A 20442-nucleotide genomic window follows, 5' to 3' on the forward strand; every position below is an offset into this window, starting at 1 on the left:
TACAGAATGCAGCAGGATCCTGGTTTGGACGAGGTGGACGAGTTCCACGCCGGCAAAGAGCAGATTCTTTTTGATCAGGCCGGGTTTGAGGAGCCGGAGAGCGAAGAGAGCGAACAGGAAGTTTTGGGGCTGGACGAAGACGACGAAGAAGAGGAGATCGAACGGTACAAAAGACAGCTGACTGGCCATGTTGACGAGGAAGAGGAAGACTATTTTGGGTCTGAGCAGGAGCAGGAGCAGGAAGAGGACGATGTTGAGGGCTGGGGGTCGCGGAATGACTACTACGGTGGTGATAATGTTGAAGACCAGGAGGATGCCAAGCTGATGGAGCAGGAAGCCCTGCGAATCCAGAAGAAACATCTCGAAGACTTGCACATGGACGACTACATGGTTGATGACGACGACGAGGACTGGTCGAAGCCGGATAAGAGCACAGAAGCCGTTGCAGAGACGGCTAAGCTGGACGAGTCTAATTTCCCAGAACTGATGGAGACGCAGTATCCGGAGTTTATCCCACTGTTGAAGGAGGTGGAGACATTGACGCCTGTTCTGGAGGAACTGGACGTGCAGAAGAAACAGAGCTCCGAGGCAGAGCTCAAGTTCAGTGCGCTGAGCGTGTATCTGGGCACTATTACGACATATTTTGCGCTGTTTGGGTCGTATCTAAAGAGCGGCGAGCAGTTCAGCATGCGTGAAGAGCCGATAATGACGGGGATCCTGAGTGCACGGGAGGTGTGGAGACAGGCTCAGAAGAAGAGAGCAAAGAGACAGCATGAATCCTTGGTTGAGGAAGCAGAAACTGCTCCAGAACTCATAGACCAGTTCGACGACGCTCTTTCGGACGAAGAAGAAGACTCCAAGGAGGTCTCGAGCGACGAAGAGGAGCCAGACGTTCTGGCTGATCGTCGTGTTCGCCGACTACGGGCTGTTGGTCCCGAGGAGCTTGACGAGGTGGACAGAGAAGAAAAGAAGGGCCGCCGGCGCACGTTGCGGTTCTACACGTCTAAGATCGACCAGCAGGAGCGCAAGAAGGACTCCAAGTTCCAGGGAGACCAGGACGTGCCGTACAAGGAGCGGCTGTTCGAGAGAAGACTGCGACTATTGGAGGAGGCCCGCAAACGAGGCGACCGTGCGAACGCGTCTGCTCCTGGTCTGGAGCTGGGCGCGGAGGACCCAGAGGGCGATTTGGACGGCAGCGTGGCCAACAGTTACTATGCGGAGGTGGACTCCTCGAAAAAGAGCACAAAGCAGCAAAGAAAAGCAGCACACGAATTGGCCAAGATCGCCGCCAGAGACGGCAAACTGGCAGAGATTGAGGAAACCATCGGCGACAGCGGCAAGCGCGCCGTCAACTATCAGATCCTCAAGAACCGCGGTCTCACTCCTCACAGAAACAAAGACAACCGCAACTCGCGTGTCAAGAAGCGCAAGAAGTACGCCCAGGCACAGAAGAAACTCAAGTCCGTCCGCGCCGTGTACACGGCCGACCGCGGGGCGTACGTGGGAGAAACCACGGGTATCAAAAAGAACGTTTCCAAGAGTGTCAAGTTGCATTGAGGTGGATGGATATTTAAATATCTTGCTAACTAAATATTGTATCTTACAATCTCTAATCTTTTTTTCGCTATTCATTACTATGCTAGATAATAGCCAGGCGATGGTCTGTGCAACGGGCGGTGGTCTGGACGGGTCGGGCGAGGAGTGTTTTGCCACGGCTAAGTTCTGTTCCGGGGTGCTCAACTCGCGAATTGTGCTTTTTCGGTGCTCCAGAATAGCCACGCTCAGCGCTATCATCAGAGACTGGTCCAATCTCAAGGACGTTCTTGCGTACAGACCGCTCGACCTGAAGAACGAGACGGTGCTGGCCGTTGGATGGCTCGACGACAGAAAAGTGCCGTTCCAGACCCGCCAACTGCAGACGCTTTTCAAACACGTTACCGGCGAGATGTTGCAACCGTTCTTCATCACCGACAAACAGACGCTGCACGCGGTGCTGGCGCACTACGAGTTCCGGTTTCTGGCCAACGAGTACGCCGACGTGTACGTTGCGTGCGAGACAGCAGAGCTGTCCGTGCAGTTCTGCAGCAGCCTGCTCGCGTACCTGTCCAAATTTGGCTCCATCGACAACTTCGAGATGGCGGCGCATCCGCCACAGGTGATCAAGTGCTGTTTCCACGACGTGCGGTCTGCGTTCGACGCGCGCAAGGCGTGCGACTCGTTCGTCGGCAAAGTGCGCGTGCGCGTGAAAGGTTCTCTGGAGGAAGCGTGCAAGCTACCAGGACCCGCCAGCCCAGTTTTGGAGCCAGGACTCCAGGTGGTGAACTGGATGACGGGCGATTTCCAGCGCAGAGAACAAACCACGTTCGATTTGGACACAGACGAGAAAAAATACCACCACCTCAAACACAGAAGACTGGCCTCGTCCACGGCCGGGCCCAGCTTTGTGCCCAGCGAAAATAAAATAGACATTGCCAAAATCAGGTCCGGCCAAGACCAGCGCACCACGCTGATGATCCGCAACGTACCCAACAAGATCAACCACAACGAGTTGAAGGAGTACATCGACCTCACCAGCAAAAACCTGTACGACTTTCTGTATTTGAGAGTGGACTTTGAGAACCACTGCAACGTTGGGTATGCGTTTATCTCGTTCACAGACCCAAAACACATCATCAAATTCTATCTGGCACGCGGTGGCAAGCGGTGGAACAAGTTCAACTCGGAGAAAGTGTGCGAGATGTCGTACGCGCGGGTTCAGGGCCGGGCGAAGCTGATTGAGAAGTTCCGCAACTCCAAAGTGATGGTCGAGAACCCAGCGTACCGGCCGCGCCTGTACCACACCGAGGGCCCTCTCAAGGGCACCGAAATCGAGTTCCCGGGCCCCACAAAGCGTCACATCGCGGACGAAATCTAGTCGCTGTCGTCAGAGTCCTGTGCAGACGACCAGTTGCGCATCATTTCCACCATTTTGGACGGGTCGATCGAAGCCTCGAGCACGTCGCGCGGCACGTGGTTCTGCGAGTGTGCCTTGGTGGCGAACCGGCCAGAGTTGTGCTGCGTCACAAGCCGCACAACAACGTCGTCTTCGGGAACCTTCATGGTAGCCAGCTCGTTCCAGGAAAAGAGCAGCGAGTCTGTTTTGCGCGCAAACGGGTTGATGTCTAACAGATACACCTTTGTAAACGGTTTAGGCAAATAAACGTCGAAAACAAAGCTGTTTGAGCCGAACTTGGGCAGCAGCACGTCGTCAAAAAAAACGGCTATTTGCTCAATGATGGTGTCATGCAGGTCGTTGAGGAACGGGTAGTAGTTGAGGTCGCGCTGGCAGATACCCACCAACTGGCGGTCTCGCACAAAGCACCGGAACTCGACCGACGGGTTGATTTCGCGCCATTCTCGCAGGATCAAGTGGTGTTGGAATGTTTCTGGAGCGTTGCCCGACTCGTCGAAGGCGTTGGCCAGGTCGTGGTTGATGTAGTCGGACGACTTGAGCAGCAGGTACAAGTCTTCCGGAGACGAACACTTCATGGTGCGGCCGGGCAGGATCCAGACTGAGTCCTGGGGGGCAGACCAGTCCAATTTGGGAGCTATATGTTTAAACTTGTCGAAAGCGAGTTTGATTTGGTTATGGAGCTCAGGGAACCTGGACGCCGGGTCTGGACGGTCTGGCGGGGTGTAGTTCCACTCGTCGTCCTGTTCAGCAGGAACAGTGGTCTTTTGCCCCGGGATCGTGAAGTCGTCGTTCTCCAGGTACTGGATAAACTGCTCTGACAGGGGCAAAATGACGGTTCTTGAAAAAGTGTGTTTTCCAAACAGCTTGTACCAGTTAGCATAAGCGCAGTTGACGATATCCTGCGCGGTGGGCGTCAGTTCGTGGAACACGACAGGGGTATTTGTTGTTGTCTGGGGCATAAAAAATATTAAGAATATTTTTCCGGTTTTTTTTCCAACTTATTCCAATGTCCAAGGTTCTTCCGTCGAACGCAACGTTCAAGAACAAAGAGAAGCCGCAGGAGGTCCGCAAGGCGAACATTCTGGCGGCCCGTGCGGTGGCAGACGCAGTTCGCACGTCGTTGGGCCCAAAGGGAATGGATAAGATGATCAAGACTGGCCGTGGCGAGGTGATCATCTCGAACGACGGGCACACGATTTTGAAGCACATGGCGGTGTTGCATCCGGCGGCCAAGATGTTGGTGGACCTTTCGGGGGCCCAGGACGTCGAGGCCGGTGACGGAACCACGTCTGTGGTGGTGATCACGGGCGCCTTGCTGGGAGCCGCAGAGAAGCTGCTCAACAAGGGCATCCATCCAACCATCATTTCGGAGTCGTTCACGCGCGCGGCCGAGCGCAGCGTCCAGATTTTGCTGGACATGTCGCATCGGATCTCGCTGGAGGACAGAGACGCGTTGATCAGAGCAGCAAACACGTCGCTTTCGTCGAAGATCGTGTCGCAGCACTCGTCGTTGTTGGGTCCGCTGGCGGTGGACGCGGTGCTCAAGGTTGTGGGTCCGCAGGCCACAAACGTGGACCTGAACGATATCCGTTTGATCAAGAAGCTGGGCGGAACCATCGACGACACAGAAACCGTGGCCGGCGTTGTTTTAACACAGAACGTGATTAAAAGCGCAGGCGGCCCCACCAGAATGGACAAGGCCCGTATCGGACTGATCCAGTTCCAGCTGTCGCCGCCAAAGCCCGACATGGAGAATAATATCGTTGTTAATGACTACAGACAGATGGACAAGATCCTCAAGGAAGAAAGAGCGTATTTGCTCAATATTTGCAAGAAGATCAAGAAGGCCAAGTGTAACGTGTTGCTGATCCAGAAGTCGATTCTTAGAGACGCGGTCAACGACCTGGCGCTGCACTTCCTGTCCAAGCTCAACATCCTGGTGGTTAAGGACATCGAGAGAGACGAAATCGAGTTCATCAGCAAGAGTCTGGGTTGCAAGCCGATTGCGGACGTGGACTCGTTCGTGGAGTCCCGTCTGGGCACGGCCGACCTCGTGGAGGAGGTGGAGTCGTCCGAGTCGCGGATCATCAAGATCACCGGCGTGAAAAACGTGACCCAGCCAACCGTTTCTGTGGTGTGCCGTGGAGCCAACAACCAGATTTTGGACGAGACAGAGCGGTCGTTGCACGACGCACTGTGTGTGATCCGGTGTCTGGTGAAGGAGCGGGCCCTGATTGCCGGCGGAGGAGCCCCGGAGATCGAGGTGTCGCGCACGTTGCTCAAGGAGTCCAGCCAGCTTTCTGGCGTGGACCAGCTGTGTTTCCAGGAGTTTGCGCTCGCATTGGAGGTGATCCCCACCACGCTGGCCGAAAACGCAGGCATGAACCCGATCGAGATCGTCACCGACCTGCGCAACAAGCACGAGCTCGGCGAAAAAGAGGCCGGCATCAGCGTCAGACGTTCCGGTGCTACCAACACCTACGACGAGCACGTGCTCCAGCCGGTTTTGGTCAACACTAGCGCCATCACCCTCGCTGCCGAGACGGTCAAGTCGATCTTGCGGATCGACGACATTTCCTTTAGTAGATGAAGTAGGTGGTGTTCTATTTTAATGTGTAATTTTGCGCACAGCCGTCCTGCTGAACACGTACGACAGCCCGCTCAGCACGGTCGTGGCGGCCACCAGGGGCTCCAGCAACGGGGCGCCAAGGTCCACGAGCGGGAGCAGCATCGTGCCGCCCAAATACGCCATCTGCAGCGCGGTGTTGATCTTGCTGACCGTGGTGGGCCGCACCTCCACCGTGATGAGCGTGAAGTCCCAGTACCGGTGGAACGTGCGCGGCGCGGGCAGCGAGACGTACCGGATCACCATTGCAGCGGCCAACAGCAGCACGTCCCTGCCCAGGATCAGCCCCGCCAGGTACATGGGCACGGTGCCGACGTGCGCGAGACACGCGGTGCAGATCACCATCAGCGCCTTGTCGGCCATTGGGTCGATGATGGACCCGACTCTCGAGCGCAAGTTATACCGTCGGGCAATATAACCGTCCACGAAATCCGTCACACACGAGTACGCAAACAGCCCAAGCGCCCACGACGTCTGGCCGTTCACAAGCAGGTACCCAACCACCGGCGCGGCGGCCAACCGGGTAAACGTCAAAATGTTGGGCACGGTGTACAAGTTTTCTCGAACCTCAGCCAAAATGCTGGGGGATGATTTTTTGTTGGATACTGTGCGCACAAACCGGTTCCAGGGCAGCGGGGCGCCTACGCCCAACACGACCTGGCGGTTCACGAGCGAGGCTCGCACGCCCGTGCGCTGCATTAGCCCGCCCATCCCAACACTCCGGAAACTGGCCTTTATTAACATGGGTGGAGTGACTGAAAAATAGATAAAAAAAATTATAATGAACGTTCTTGTGTATAACGGGCCGGGCGTCTCTTCGGACAGCGTCAAGCACTGTCTGGACTCGCTGAGAGCGGTGTTGTCGCCGTACTACGCCGTGGCATCGGTGGAGCCGCGCGTGCTGCTGTCGCAGCCATGGCAGAACAAGACGGCCATGGTGGTTGTTCCTGGGGGAGCTGATTTAGGGGTGTGTGCCACGCTCAACGGCACGGGCAACAGCCTGATCCGCAAGTACGTGTCGCGCGGAGGCAAGTTCCTGGGTCTGTGCTCCGGGGGGTACTACGGGTCTGCCAGGTGCGAATTCGAAACGGGCAACCCAACAATGGAGGTGACTGGGTCTCGCGAGCTCAAATTCTTCCCCGGCACCGCCAGAGGCGCTTGTTTTAAAGGGTTCCAGTATGGAACAGAGGAAGGGGCTCGCGCAGCGAAACTGAAAACCGGTTTCCCCACAAAGTCCCCACTGTACACCTACTACAACGGCGGGGGTGTGTTTGTGGACGCTGACAAGTATCCCAACACACAGGTGCTGGCCGAGTACGAGGACCCATTGGAGGTCGAGTGCACCGGTCCACGCGCCGCCGTGGTTCTGTGCTCTGTGGGCGAGGGAAAAGCCCTGCTTTCTGGCGTGCACCCGGAGTACAACCCAAAACTGATGAACCCAGAGCCAAACTCGCCGTTCGAGCACACGGTGGGGAAATTGAGAGAAACCAACGAGACCAGAGTCCAGTTCCTGCGCGACTGTCTGTTGCAGCTCGGTCTGAGAGTCAACACTGACCCAGACGCAATTCCAAGTCTCACCCCACTGGTGCTGTCATCCCTCCACCCTGAGCCGCTCGCCAAGTTGGTGGCAGACATGGAGTCCAAGATCGGCTACCAGGACAAAAACCTCATGGATCTCGGCACAGATACGGTGCGGATCCACAAGACGCTCGACAGCTTTGTGCAGCAGGACATGTCCGACCCGGTGACCGCGGTGAAAGACGTTTTCGTGTGCGACAAGTCGCTGCCGCAGTCGTCCCAGACCCCGTACTTTGACATCCGGCAGTTCCAGCAGGAGCTTGCGGCCGCGTACCAGGAGACCGGGGCCCATGCCGTTGGCGACCTTGGAGCTGTGTTTGCGTACGCGCAGGTGCTCACGTCGACAAGTTCGCTGATGATGCACAACTCGCCGTTCCTGCGGGTGCTTCCCCACGGGTTCAATATCCACGGAGGAACCCAGGTGGCTGGCCGTGGACGGTCGGGAAACGTGTGGGTGAACCCACAGGGCGTTTTTGCAACCTCCACTTTCCTCAAGCTCCCACTGGATGTGCCGATCGTGCTGATCCAGTACCTCGGAAGCATGGCCATCGTGCAGGCCGTCAACTCGTACGGCCCCGGCTACGACAAGGTGCCTGTGCGACTCAAGTGGCCGAACGATGTCTACGCTCTGCGCCCGGACTCGTTTGGCCAAAACGGCCTGGATGCGTACACCAAGGTCGGTGGGGTGCTTGTGGAGACAAGCATCTTCGACAACCTCTACCACGTTGTGGTGGGGACCGGTCTCAATATCTCGAACGAGGGCCCCACCACGGCACTCAACCTTGTCATCAAGGAACTCAACAAAAGAGAGCACTTGAACCTGGCCCCCATCACCCCCGAACGGCTGCTGGCCAAGTACCTCTCGATTTTCAACCTGATGCTCGAGCGGTTCAAGGTGGACGGCCTGGCTCCGTTCCTGGACCTGTACTACAGACAGTGGCTCCACAGCGGGCAGAACGTGACGCTGGACCAGCACGGTGGGGCTAAGGCCAAGATTGTGGGGATCAGCAAGGACTTTGGGCTGCTTGTTGCGCGCGAGACAGACGCGTTCGGCAACTACACCGGACACACGTACGAGCTGCAGCCGGACGGCAACTCGTTCGACATGTTCCGTGGACTTTTAAGCAAGAAAGTGTAATATATAGTCACCGTATGAATTTATTATCTTTTTAGAATACACAAACTTAAAGGCACAAACTGGATCCCTAGTTCTGGTTGTTGTTTGGTGAGTAGCTTGGAGAGGTTGGGGAGTACTGAGGAGAGGTTGGGGAGTACTGAGGAGATGTAGGTGAGTATTGTGGGGAGGTTGGGGAATATTGTGGGGAGGTTGGAGAGTACTGCGGTGAGGTCGGCGAGTACTGTGGGGAGGTTGGTGAGTACTGTGGGGAAGTTGGTGAATATTGTGGTGATGTTGGTGAGTAGGACGGAGAAGTTGGGGAGTATTGTGGGGAAGTTGGAGAATATGATGGGGAGGTTGGGGAGTATGATGGAGAGGTTGGGGAGTATGATGGAGAAGTTGGAGAATAACTTGGGGAAGTTGGGGAGTATGATGGGGAGGTAGGTGAGTAACTTGGGGAGGTTGGTGAGTAGGATGGAGACGCTGGAGAATAGCTTGGAGACGTTGGTGAATAGCTTGGCGAAGTTGGAGAATAACTTGGCGACGTTGGAGAATAGCTTGGAGATGTCGGAGCGTACGCAGGAGAAGAGGCACCATAGCCTGGCGATGTCGGAGCGTATCCAGAGAATGGCGACGTTGGAGCATAGCTGCTCATTCCACCGTATTCTGTGAATCCTCCACTGCGGTCGTCATTGACACCTGAAGCAATCAATGGAGAAAAGGCAACCTTGTCGTCCTCCATCTCCACGTCAATAAAGTCATCCTTGAAGTTGTCCTCCTCATAAGGAGTAGCTCCACCATCAACGTTCTTCGTCTGCAGAACGTTTGTGGCATGCACCGGAGCATCTGACGGAAGCATAGACAGCTTGTCTTCGTCCAAGTAAACCTCAAACGAACCAGTACCAAATGGAGCGAGCTGTCCGAGAATAACGTTCTGGGACACACCCTCACAGGTGTCGAGTTCGGCAGAGGCACCAGCATCAAACAAAATCTCAACAGTCTCCTCGAAAGAACATCTCATCAGAGCACCAGTGTCGTTTCTGTTGAAACCGTGTCTCGAGATGGCAACCAGATGACCTCTGTAGGTCATAAGGTCAACCAACAAAGCCAGATGTCTGTAATTGACGTAAGAACCATCGAACGCAATAACGTTCAGAATCTCCTTGTACAACGCACTTCTGGCAGCCTCGATACCAAGCACAAACAGAATCTCAACAAACGAGTTAGAATAGGTTCTGGTAGTGTCGACACCATCAACAGCCAACACATCGGCAAGGTTGACACCGTCGGTTTCCAAAACCCACTCCTCCTTCTTGGCGAAATCTCCAGTCTCGTCGATGTACGTCTTGTCGTACTTCATCATGAAGACCCTTGAAATTCCGCTGATACCTCTCAAGGAAATCGATTCGAGCATTTGAGCTTCCAAAGCCTTCAACAAACCATCCTCGGTTTCCTCCTCTTCCTCGTCCAGAGCCTTCTCTTCACGAACAATTCTACATCTGATCACAAGCTTCTCAGCATTGTCTTCAGACCAGATGACGAACAGATCGTCTCCAAAGTTCTCCATGATTTGGGTTGCAACTTGACTCATGGTCAACTGCTTATCCAACATCTTGGCTCTGTCAAGCTCCAATCTCAGAAGCCATGGAGACTGCTTGTGAAGGTTCTCTTCCACCTTCTCATCAGGAATAGCAAAGTATGCCTCCACAGTGTCGATATCGTCTTCAACAACAGTGCTCCGTGGATCTGGATCGTAGAAGATCTCCGTAGATGCAGTGACGTTCTTAAGAGTAGTGTGCTCAATAGCGGATTGAATGGACTTGGCCTTCTCGATATCCGAAGCATACTCTTCCTTCAAATAGACAGTCAAAGCCGGAGTCTTGACGTTCTTTGCCACGTTCAAAATCTCCTTCAGTCTAGGAACACCCAATGTGACGTTCTTCGAAGACACACCAGCATAGTGGAATGTGTTCAACGTCATCTGGGTAGCCGGCTCTCCGATCGATTGGGCAGCAATGACACCAACCATCTCACCAGGGTTGATCAAAGACTTCAAGAACTGTTGCTCAATAGTACCAAGAACCCACTCGAACGCATCCTTGTTTAAGCGGAACTCTTCAAGGACTCTTCTAGTGGCAAGTCTCGAACGGACAAGACATTGGAACAAAAGAGTAGCGTTCTCTTGAGCCTCAGACAAGATCTCACCTTGTCCACGAACAACCTTGAACTTCTTTGTCAACTCTTGAACTCCAGTAACAATATCCTTTATTGGCAAGTCACTGGCCTTGGATTGGTCCACATGGAAGATTTGTTGTGCGTTCTGAATAACTCTTCTGATGTTGACTGGTAATGGCCAGTTATTCTCACCGGTGGTGAAACAGTCCTTTCTAAGGTACTCTCTGTCTGCAAGAAGTTGCTCAAACTCCTCATCCAAGTACTTTTGAATTTCAATGTCACCAATGATCTCTGTGCCATACTCAACCAAATCAGGACGAATAGAAGTCTCGACATTCATCAAGTCAACGCGGTACTTCTTCTCGAATGCCTCGTTGGATCCAGGAATCGTGTCCACAGTTTGCTTCTCGACCTGTGTACCGTCAATTCCGTCTTCACCATAGATGAACTGGATGATATCTCCCAAAGAGTTTCTGGTTGTACCATCGTAGTGAACCATGATATCTTCAAGAGCCTTCAGCAAACGACGCTGAATGTATCCAGTCTCGGCAGTCTTGACAGCAGTATCGATCAAACCTTCTCTACCTGCCATCGCGTGGAAGAAGAACTCTTGAGGAGTCAACCCTCTCAAATAAGAGTTCTCAACAAAACCCTTCGATTCGGCAGAGTAGTCATCCTTAGTGAAGTGAGGCAGAGAACGATCAGCGAAACCGAAATTGATACGCTTACCTTCCACGATTTGTTGACCCACACAGGCAGACATTTGGGAAATGTTAATATAAGAACCTTTAGAACCAGCAGTCACCATCTGTTTGACGTTATTGGAGTCTTTCAACGAGGTTTCAGCAGATTTACCAGCAGAGTCTCTGGCTTCATTCAATAACTTGGAAACCTTCTGTTCAAAAGACTCTCGAACCGTCATACCAGGTTCAGCTTCCAACAAGTTCTTTTGCGCGTCCATGATCACTTCCTGCACTTTTTCTTTGGCAACGGCGATCGTTTCTGTAATTGTCTTCATGGTGTCAGAGTCTGCAATAGCATCTCCAATACCAATAGAGAAACCATTGTGGAGAAGCCAGTAATTCACAACCTTTTGTATATTACCAAACATCTTAGCACACACTTGAGGTCCTTTCTCGCGGAAAACAGTGTGGATAAGACCTCCAGCACTTGAACCAACTGTTGCCTTGTTCACAACACCAAACATAATTTCACCGTTCACAATCAGCATTCCAGAATCCTTCGGAGACAGTAGCGAGCCGTCCAGTCTTTGTAAGAAAATTCCGTGAGGAATACACATCGAAAGAACCTGTTTACCCGTCCACAAAGGCTTTGGCTTCAAGATAGCAGGTTGAGGAACCACACCATCCCAGTTTGGTATCCAGAAACACATGTTCATCACTTGGTCGTACTCAATGAAATTGTCTCTCAAAGTCATCTTTCTGACACCACAAAGTGTATCCTGAACAATTCCCATAACTGGCTTATTCGACTGAGGCGAAACAATCTGCAGGGGAACCGCACAAATTTGCTCAAGCTCGGCTCTGGTCTCATAGGACTGTGGAACGTGCAAGTTCATTTCATCACCATCGAAATCGGCGTTATATGGCGATGTAACAGACAAATTCATTCTGAACGTCGAGTAAGGCATCACTTTCACTCTGTGCGCCATCATCGACATCTTGTGCAAAGAAGGTTGACGATTGAACAAAACCGGATCATTATCCATCAAATGACGCTCGACTTTCCATCCGTATTGTAATTGGATGTCACCGGCTCTCTTGTTGAATCTCAAATCTATTCTGTCGCCAGAGTCTCTGATGACGTACTTAGCACCAGGATGTTCGTTTGGACCGTTTGCAACCAACTCGGTAAGTTTCTGAATGTTGTAAGGTGTAACGATCTCTGGGTAGGAAAGAATCTTTGCAATCGATTTTGGAACACCAACTTGGTCCAAATCCAAGTTAGGGTCACCGGAAATAACTGTTCTGGCAGAGAAATCCACTCTCTTACCCATCAAGTTTCCTCTGAGACGACCTTCTTTCCCCTTTAAACGGGCTCTGATGGACTTAATTGGTCTTCCACTCTTTTGCAAAGCTTGAGGTTGTCCGGCGATATCATTATCCATATAAGTAGCAACGTGATATTGAAGAAGGGCCTCGAATTCGCTGATAACGTGCTGCGGAGATCCATCCATCTCGAATCTCTGCACATTGATATTGGCCTTCAAAATATCTGCTAGCTTATATGTCAAGTCATCCTCTGATCTCTTGGAGTCAGTGAAAGCAACCGATGGTCTGACAGGAGGTGGAGGCACAGGAAGCACAGTGATCAGCATCCATTCAGGTCTGGCGTAGTCCTCGTTGAAACCCAGCTTGTGACAATCTTCTGGAGAAATGTGCTTGAAAATGTTGAGCACCTCGGCAGGATTAATGAGTCTTCTCTCAGCCTGATCTCCATCGTCGTCATTACTGGATTTCTTCCAAGAACCCCAAAGCTTGAGACCGTCTCTTCTGATTGTTGGCTGACTGGCACCACATCCTCCCCTGAAATGCTGCACACGGCCGGAACCATCGTCGACGGGCTGGTCGACCTCACAAACCATCTTCGTCTTACAGAGACTCCAGACTGCATTGAATCTTTTCTTTGGGTCTCTGATCTTGGTTGCCGCAGCAAACTGCGGGTTGGTGGCCTCGTCCAGCAAGATTTTACCACAGTTCATGCAAACGCACTCGCAAACTTTCTTGATCTTTGTAACAAAACCGATGTGGAAAACTGGTTTGGCAAGCTCGATGTGACCGAAATGTCCTGGACATTCCTGCATATCTTCGGAACAGGTCTGACACCGGAAGTTTCTGTCAATCGAACCCAAACGAGGATCATTTAATCCATTTTCTCTAGGTTTATTAGTTGTTTGGTCCATGATCTCAGGATACTCTATTTTGGCAACAGAAATAGCTCTAATCTCCTCGGGAGAGAGCAATCCAAATTGGACCTCTTGCACTGTGCGCAAAGGAGCGCTCGAATAAGCAAATTTACTCATTTGATAATGACGATAATTGTTTTTGTTTTTTGTGTGATAATTATGTTTTTGTTGTGTTTTCTGTTAGTTAAACGTATAATACAAGATGATGAAAGAAGAATGGACAAATAACACTAATAAAATGTATTTGAAACCCACTGATTGTCCGTTGTTCAATATCCGACCTTTGGATGGCGTTTGGAAAATTGAAATTTTTTTTATTACTTGACTAATTGCAACGATCAAATGAATGAGTGCAATTTTGTGAATATAGGCGATGTATTACCGATTTCGTCTATCCGCCGCTATCTTAACCCAGTTGGCCCTCACGTTTTGCCAAAAGGAAGTAATAAAATAGTAGGTTATGGTTTTTAATTATTTTTTCCCTTTCGTTGAAAAGTGGCGAACTTGGGCTATTGTTGCCCGGGCTCGTAACTTGTGGTTCACAAAAATCATAATAGTAGAAATTTTACAATTACACATCCGTACACCACAACAATACGGTGATCTTGAATGAATCTATCTACATCTGTTTAGTTGAAGAATTTGCTGTATGCGGCACGTTCCTTCGCCAGTCTGTCTTTCAACACCTTTTTAGCGTTGGCAAGAGAACTCTTGATTGCACCATCTGAAGGAACAAGTTTGGAAGCGTGCTCGAAGTCGGCAATGGCATCTTCCTCGTTGTGACCAGCCAACTTTGCGCTTCCACGACGGAACAGCGCCTTGGCCTTGGCTTGAACGTCTGCGTTCTCAGACTCAAATGCCTCAGTAGCGTATTTGATTGCTTCTGGAACCTTTTTGGTCTTCAAAGCTGCCAATGAAGCATTCAAGTAGCACGAGCATTTCAGTTTATTAAGCTTCTCAATGTCCTCTTCCGACAGGTCGTCTGGGAAGTAAGAGTCCAAGTACGAAATAGCCTTCTTGTACTTGGCGAATGCGATTTTCAAATCGCCTTGTTTCAGGAACTTGGTTCCAATGGCTTTGATCTCATCAACAGCCTTGAAAACGGTCTCTGGTTTACTGATATCGACCGTTGGCTCGTCCTCAAGAAGTTCGTCGTATGGGTCGCCAGTACCGTCGTCGAGTTTCAATGGGTCACCAGGCTTGAGCTCACCGCAGGCCTCAATCTTGCATTCGAGCTTAGGCTTATCGCCAGAGTCCGTTTCTGTGTTCTCAATCAGCTTGACAATCGACTTTCCCGCAATCACCTTACCGAAAACAACGTGTTTTCCGTCAAGATGCGGCGTTGGAACGGTGGTGATGAAGAATTGAGATCCGTTTGTGTTCTTGCCCGCGTTGGCCATAGACAACAAAAACGGCTTATCGTGTTTAAGCTCAAAGTTCTCGTCCTCAAACTTCTCGCCATATATGGACTTGCCCCCGGTACCATTGAAGTTGGTAAAGTCACCACCCTGGATCATGAAGCTCTTGATCACACGGTGGAAAATAGATCCTTTGTATCCAAACCCTGGCTCGCCCGTGGTCAAGGCGCGGAAGTTCTCTGCTGTTTTAGGAACAATATCATTGAAAAGCTCAAAGGCGATACGACCAACGGTCTCACCGCCAATGGAAACGTCAAAATACACTTGGGACCGACTCATTTGCGTGCGAATTAAACGAATTGTCAGGATTATTTATCTCCTTGGCACAAATTTTCTAGAAAATTATTTCTCGAGGAGGATTGATCGTGCGACAGCCTGAAATGTTGTGCTAGTCCTTTTTCTGCTTGCTCAGCCATAACAGACGTTTGAGACGCGTGTTCCCGGAATCGTTGGATTTGTGTGCGAGTGCGGCCTTGAACCGGCGCACTTTGGAAGGCGTGATAAGCGGGCCCTCTGCGTTCTGGGGCTTTGATTTGAACAACGAGGTTGTCATTTTGTAGTTTTCGTCGTAGTTGTACACCGGAGGCGACAATCTCAAAGGATCGTCGCCCTTTAAGTCTGGTCTTTCTCTTTTACGAATTGGCGTGACGGGACTACTTTCCCGATTGCCAATTGAGAGATTGTCTTTCTGAGCAATTGACGACCGCGTGGTTCGTCGCGGGGAACTTTTCTGGTTATCGAAATATGGCGTCACGTCGTCCTCGGAGTCGCTAGTGATTAATATCGACGTGAATGGCGAAGTGCCCATCATGCTGCGTGACTTCTTGATGGGCGTAGCAGGGAGCAGATCTCCCGAGTTTCGGCGGATTTTCTCCGACTTGGGGCTCTTATTTCGCTCCATTTCCAACTCGGCCAGACTGGTCCACACAGACCCCTTGATTGTGGTTGAGTCTCGCATTGATCGTATATGGCCCGAATCTTGTACTATGTCTCCTGTACGCATGTCCAACACGTCTCCTTGCTCGTCCTCGCCCAGCGAAGAGTACTTCTGGATGATACTATGCCATACGTGTTTGACTTTGGCCAAAGATCGACCCCTCGCAGCCGCAAGGTCCTGTACTTCTTCCATGTAAACAACAAAGGGTAAAAATTTAAAAAATTATTATTTACAGACCACTATGTACATTTTTTTAAAATCCGAGCCCAATGTCTAGTTCTTAACGTCCCATCCTAGCTCGTTATCCTTCGTTTGAGTTCGTTCGTTGTTTTTGTTCGAGTCCCAACACTTGCGAAACGCCATCATCTGGATTGTTAGTTCTGCTTCCTCCCCACAAAATTGCACCAGCCACACTTACCTCATTCACACACTGTCTCCAGTCGTTAGTGTCCGCATGGCACAGCTGTAACTTTAGATTCTCCTCTGATAATTAGTACACCTGAAAAATGCGTTTACGTACCTGCACAGCCGGTTTTGTTGATCCTTTTGTCCCTGTAATTAGTCAGTCATACCAAAAGAGCTTTCGTACCATTCATCAGGCTCGTCGTCGTCGGGAACCTCGTCTTCTCTTTTCTGCTCCATACTATTTTATTGAACTATTTAAATCCCGAAGTACCAGCCACAAAAGTTAAAAGTAGTGCGTCCCCCAAGAGTTCCCCCCAGGCGTGTGCGAATGAGTTGTTCGAAAAATTATAAACACTATTTCAAGATCAACAAACAAAGACATTTTCTTGGATCGGAAATTCACCGTTGTTTCTCAGAATTTGACCGTAAGAGCTCTCTTAATAGAATCTGGCTTCAACACCCCTGAAAAAACATCGTCAAAGCGTCCTTCTACTGTTTCCTACGCCATTGTCTTGCTCTGATCTCAAAATATGGTCAAATTAAAGGAGGTTGCCGAAACGGCCACTTTTGCGTGGTCCCACGACTCAATGCCCTTGATGGCCACCGGAACGCTTGCAGGAGCCATGGATGACACTTTTTCCAACGACTCGTCCTTGCAATTCTGGGACGTGCTTAACAAACAACAATCATTGGCCAAATTTTCGCTAGAAAGCAAGTTCACCTCGTTGGCATGGAGCCCGTCTTCGGAGAAATACGAAAAGGGTCTATTGGCCGGGTCGTTCGAAAATGGCTCGATCCAGCTGTGGAACCCGAAATTGCTGCTGGAGAATTCCGACCTCAACGCAGGATCGGTCGCCGAGTATAAGAAACACACAGGGTCTGCTTTACAGGTTAAATTCAACCCGCTACAATCCCACATCCTTGGATCTTCCGGTACTAAAGGTGAGATTTACATCTGGGACTCGAATAAAGGCTCCTCGTTCACTCCGGGCCAGGCAATGTCGCCAATGGACAAAGTCTCGTCGTTCTCGTGGAACAACAGCCAATCGCATATTTTTGCATCTGCCGGTAACACTACCTACACATCCATTTGGGAACTCAAGGCTAAGAGAGAAGTGCTCCAATTGAGCTACTCGGGAGCAAACCTCTCTGTTGTTGAGTGGCATCCTACCGAGAGCACAAAATTGGTCACGGCCTCTGACACAGACGGAAACCCTGTTATCTTGACATGGGATTTGAGAAAACACACAACCCCAGAATCCATTTTGCAAGGACATAGAAAAGGTGTTCTTTCTTTGGACTGGTGTAAACAGGACCCAAGTCTCCTGCTTTCCAGTGGAAAGGACGACTCTACCATTCTTTGGAATCCTCTCACTGGACAGAAACTATGCGAATACCCATCTTTGCCTAACTGGGTCCACGAAACCAAGTTTGCTCCAAAACTCCCAGACGTGTTTGCAAGTGCTTCTTTCGACAAGAAGATTTTGGTGCAGTCTCTTCAAGATACTTCTCCACCGGTCTCTGCCAAGGTCAATTCTGCCAATGAGGATGATTTCTGGAACCAACTTTCCAGCACAGATACCCAGCAGCCTGTTTTTGAGGTGAAACAGGCTCCTGTCTGGCTTCAAAGACCCGTTTCTGGCACCTTCGGCTTTGGAGGTAAGATTGTTGTTGTCAAGAAAGAACAGAACAAGTCTGTTGTGGAGATTTCAAGCTACAAGGGTAGCAGCACTGTGAAGGAAGCTGCCGAGAAGTTGGAGTCTGCGTTGCAAAAGAACGATTTCAAAGAAATTTGCGAATCCAAAATTGGCTCTAAAAAGGAGTACACAGGTAGCAACGACTGGAACTCTTTGTTTGACTTATTGAGCGAAGGAAAACTTTCTTTGGTCAAGAAGATCATTCCAGAGGAAAAGAAAAAAGAGGTTACCAAGGAAGAAACCAAAGAAGCTTCTGCTGAGGCTGACGATGACGATTTCTTTGCCTCTCTAGGCAAGGAAAAGGAGCCTGCTGTTGCTCAGTTTGTTCCAACGGGCAAGTTCAAACTCTCGGGTAAGAAATCCTTTGAAGTTGACACTGCCAAGAAGCTGCTTGCTGGAAAGACAGAAGACGCTTTGGATCTGTGTTTGAAAGACGACCACATTTTGGAAGCCTTGATTATTGCATTGAACGGTTCTGAAGAGGCCAAACAAAAGGCCAAGAATGCCTACTTCACCAAGTACGCTTCCAAATCACCACTGGCCAGAGTTCTATACAGTGTTTCCAACGAAAAGGTTGACGATGTTGTTGAGAATGCCGACATCCAATCCTGGAAAGACATTGCAGGCTCTGTTCTTGCTCACAGCGAAGGAACTCCAGCTTTCAACGAGAACTTTGTCAAATTGGGTGACAGATTGCTTGAATCGTCTGTTGAGAACGCCCGTAGCAATGCCATCACTTGTTACATTGCCGGTAACGCTCTTGACAAAGTTGCTTCCATCTGGCTTTCCGAGTTGGACACCTTGGAAACCTATTTCCTGAAGGACAGCGACGAATCCATTACTCCAGCTGATGCTCATTTCAAGGCTTTGGAAGAAACCATCGAGAAAGTGCTGGCTTTCCAATCTGCTGAGCCAAGTTCCGTTGACCACTCCTCTGAACAGGCAGTTTCTCTTGGAAAGGTGTACAAGGAGTATGCCGACACGTTGGTGAATAACGGCCATTTCGATCTTGCTGTCAAGATCTTGTCCAAGGTGCCAGACTCTGTGCCGAACATCAAGCTTGAGAAGGAGCGTATTGGAAAACTAGTCAACAAGAAAGCGGCTGTGGCCAAACCAAAGACATACGGTGGAGTTCACAACTCCACTCCGTACGCTATTCCACAGACCTCTTCGTACACTCCAGCAATGCCGAATGTGCCAGTCGTTCCAACCAACGGCGGTGTTACCAGTCCTCAAGCCAGACCACAGGTTCTGCCAGCACAAACTAATCCGTATAGCGCTGCTGCCTCACGTGTTGGCTCGACTGTGACTCCAAACATCGTCAAGCCAGTTCCTACCACCATTGGTGCCAACCCATACGCACCAAAGACGGCTCTGGACTCTCTGAAATTGCAACAGTCTCCACAGCTGGGCAACCCATCCTTGGCAGCAGGCACTCCTCCACCACCACCAAAGTCGAACGTCAAGAAGGACGTTGGAGGATGGAACGATTTGCCGAGCGCATTGAGCACACAGCCACCAAAGAGATCTCCAGCCTCGTCTCTTCCTTCTGCTTACAACATCCATGCACTCCAAGAGCAGAACGGAACACCCTCCCTTTCGAGAACCTCATCTCAGCAGTTTGCAGTGCCCCCACCACCACGCACGTTGAGTAACAGCTCTGTTCCTAGAGCTGCAGCAGCTGCCCCACCACCTCCAAGCAGCGTGAATCCGCCTCCTAGAACTAATAAATATGGACCGCTGAACTCTGCCACCCAGTCGCCGCAGCTGACACCACGGGCCGAGCTTTCTGCTCCTCCAAGCGGAAGAGCAACACCGTTCAACCCATATGCTCCAAAGGCCAACGCTCAACCTTCTGAGCCTTTGAGAGTGGGACAACCTCAGCCATTCATTTCGAACGGTGTTTCTGCTCCAGTAGCTGCTGCGGCTCCAGTGGCGGCTGCTCCTCCTCCACCAAGAAACCCATACGCTCCAAAACAGGTGGACACTCCGTCTGTTGCGCCGGGAATTCCTAGTGCGGCTCCTCACATAATTCCTTCGGCTGCAGCACCAGCACAGGGCCTGCCACCAACCTTCAGACAGCCTGCTGCTGTGTCGACCCCTCCACCTCCGCCAGTGTCGATTCCTCCTTCGGCCAGAGCGTCCCCAGCACCTCCTCCACCGGCCGCTCCTGCTGCTGCCACCAAGTACCCACCAGGAGACAGATCCCACATTCCAGAGTCAGCTATTCCAATCTACCAGACGTTCACCAGCGAGCTGGAGAAGCTCAAGACCAAGATCCCCGAGAAGTTCTCCAAGCACCTGGCTGACTCCGAAAAGAGAATCAACATTCTGTTCAACCACTTGAACAACCAGGATCTTCTAAGCGAGGAGACGATCCAGGGCCTTGTGTCTCTGTCGCAGTCGCTTGCTGCCGAGGACTACACGACAGCCACCGCTCTGCAGAACAAGATTGCCGTCGAGCACGTGAACGAATGCGGCGACTGGATGGTGGGCGTGAAGCGGTTGGTCACCATGGCCGAAGCGGTGAAACAGTGATGCGGCTCATATTTACTGTTCTTGTTTAGGCAAAAGGAGGAAAAAGCGCGCCGCCGCAGCGCCGCACACAAA

General features: G+C 51.1%; 14 protein-coding genes and 1 pseudogene across 15 annotated transcripts; 7 read left to right on the top strand and 8 right to left on the bottom strand.

Annotated features, from left to right (window-relative positions):
* Window positions 1-6: 6 nt before the first annotated feature.
* Window positions 7-1557, top strand: OGAPHI_005170 (uncharacterized protein; the record flags this gene model as incomplete). Its single annotated transcript, XM_046206327.1, has 1 exon — window positions 7-1557. The coding sequence occupies one exon, from the start codon at window positions 7-9 to the stop codon at window positions 1555-1557; it is 1551 nt and encodes a 516-aa protein (XP_046060104.1).
* On the bottom strand, window positions 384-2673 carry OGAPHI_005171 (annotated as a pseudogene). The gene is made up of 4 exons: window positions 2006-2673; window positions 1501-1912; window positions 1213-1226; window positions 384-663 (listed from the first exon to the last, which is right to left on the bottom strand). Coding segments are annotated over exons 1-4 (1374 nt in total).
* Window positions 1637-2914, top strand: OGAPHI_005172 (uncharacterized protein; the record flags this gene model as incomplete). Its single annotated transcript, XM_046206328.1, has 1 exon — window positions 1637-2914. One exon carries the CDS (start codon window positions 1637-1639, stop codon window positions 2912-2914), a length of 1278 nt encoding a protein of 425 aa, XP_046060105.1.
* Window positions 2911-8264, bottom strand: OGAPHI_005173 (uncharacterized protein; the record flags this gene model as incomplete). Its single annotated transcript, XM_046206329.1, has 6 exons — window positions 2911-3903; window positions 3989-4664; window positions 4731-5288; window positions 5605-6236; window positions 7234-8140; window positions 8233-8264. The coding sequence occupies 6 exons, from the start codon at window positions 8262-8264 to the stop codon at window positions 2911-2913; spliced, it is 3798 nt and encodes a 1265-aa protein (XP_046060106.1).
* Window positions 3960-5543, top strand: OGAPHI_005174 (uncharacterized protein; the record flags this gene model as incomplete). Its single annotated transcript, XM_046206330.1, has 1 exon — window positions 3960-5543. The coding sequence occupies one exon, from the start codon at window positions 3960-3962 to the stop codon at window positions 5541-5543; it is 1584 nt and encodes a 527-aa protein (XP_046060107.1).
* OGAPHI_005175 (uncharacterized protein) lies at window positions 6361-11332 on the top strand (the record flags this gene model as incomplete). Its single annotated transcript, XM_046206331.1, has 6 exons — window positions 6361-8228; window positions 8505-8714; window positions 9301-9613; window positions 9746-10040; window positions 10137-10346; window positions 10656-11332. 6 exons carry the CDS (start codon window positions 6361-6363, stop codon window positions 11330-11332), a joined length of 3573 nt encoding a protein of 1190 aa, XP_046060108.1.
* Window positions 8363-13492, bottom strand: OGAPHI_005176 (uncharacterized protein; the record flags this gene model as incomplete). The annotated part of the gene is made up of 1 exon (XM_046206332.1): window positions 8363-13492. The coding sequence occupies one exon, from the start codon at window positions 13490-13492 to the stop codon at window positions 8363-8365; it is 5130 nt and encodes a 1709-aa protein (XP_046060109.1).
* Window positions 13001-13336, top strand: OGAPHI_005177 (uncharacterized protein; the record flags this gene model as incomplete). Its single annotated transcript, XM_046206333.1, has 1 exon — window positions 13001-13336. The coding sequence occupies one exon, from the start codon at window positions 13001-13003 to the stop codon at window positions 13334-13336; it is 336 nt and encodes a 111-aa protein (XP_046060110.1).
* Window positions 13493-14004: 512 nt separating the features above from the next.
* Window positions 14005-15072, bottom strand: OGAPHI_005178 (uncharacterized protein; the record flags this gene model as incomplete). Its single annotated transcript, XM_046206335.1, has 1 exon — window positions 14005-15072. One exon carries the CDS (start codon window positions 15070-15072, stop codon window positions 14005-14007), a length of 1068 nt encoding a protein of 355 aa, XP_046060111.1.
* OGAPHI_005179 (uncharacterized protein) lies at window positions 14289-15087 on the top strand (the record flags this gene model as incomplete). The annotated part of the gene is made up of 2 exons (XM_046206336.1): window positions 14289-14301; window positions 14378-15087. The coding sequence occupies 2 exons, from the start codon at window positions 14289-14291 to the stop codon at window positions 15085-15087; spliced, it is 723 nt and encodes a 240-aa protein (XP_046060112.1).
* A 94-nt stretch (window positions 15088-15181) lies between these two features.
* On the bottom strand, window positions 15182-15922 carry OGAPHI_005180 (uncharacterized protein; the record flags this gene model as incomplete). The annotated part of the gene is made up of 1 exon (XM_046206337.1): window positions 15182-15922. One exon carries the CDS (start codon window positions 15920-15922, stop codon window positions 15182-15184), a length of 741 nt encoding a protein of 246 aa, XP_046060113.1.
* Window positions 15923-16658: 736 nt separating this feature from the next.
* On the bottom strand, window positions 16659-17412 carry OGAPHI_005181 (uncharacterized protein; the record flags this gene model as incomplete). Its single annotated transcript, XM_046206338.1, has 3 exons — window positions 16659-16935; window positions 17089-17209; window positions 17307-17412. The coding sequence occupies 3 exons, from the start codon at window positions 17410-17412 to the stop codon at window positions 16659-16661; spliced, it is 504 nt and encodes a 167-aa protein (XP_046060114.1).
* Window positions 16666-20370, top strand: OGAPHI_005182 (uncharacterized protein; the record flags this gene model as incomplete). Its single annotated transcript, XM_046206339.1, has 1 exon — window positions 16666-20370. One exon carries the CDS (start codon window positions 16666-16668, stop codon window positions 20368-20370), a length of 3705 nt encoding a protein of 1234 aa, XP_046060115.1.
* On the bottom strand, window positions 18382-18834 carry OGAPHI_005183 (uncharacterized protein; the record flags this gene model as incomplete). Its single annotated transcript, XM_046206340.1, has 1 exon — window positions 18382-18834. One exon carries the CDS (start codon window positions 18832-18834, stop codon window positions 18382-18384), a length of 453 nt encoding a protein of 150 aa, XP_046060116.1.
* Window positions 19065-20045, bottom strand: OGAPHI_005184 (uncharacterized protein; the record flags this gene model as incomplete). Its single annotated transcript, XM_046206341.1, has 3 exons — window positions 19065-19384; window positions 19732-19825; window positions 19905-20045. The coding sequence occupies 3 exons, from the start codon at window positions 20043-20045 to the stop codon at window positions 19065-19067; spliced, it is 555 nt and encodes a 184-aa protein (XP_046060117.1).
* Window positions 20371-20442: the final 72 nt, after the last annotated feature.

The sequence above is a fragment of the Ogataea philodendri genome, assembly GCF_020536065.1.
Source record: "Ogataea philodendri strain CBS6075 chromosome Unknown scaffold6, whole genome shotgun sequence".
Classification (NCBI taxonomy): Eukaryota; Fungi; Ascomycota; class Pichiomycetes; order Pichiales; family Pichiaceae; genus Ogataea; species Ogataea philodendri.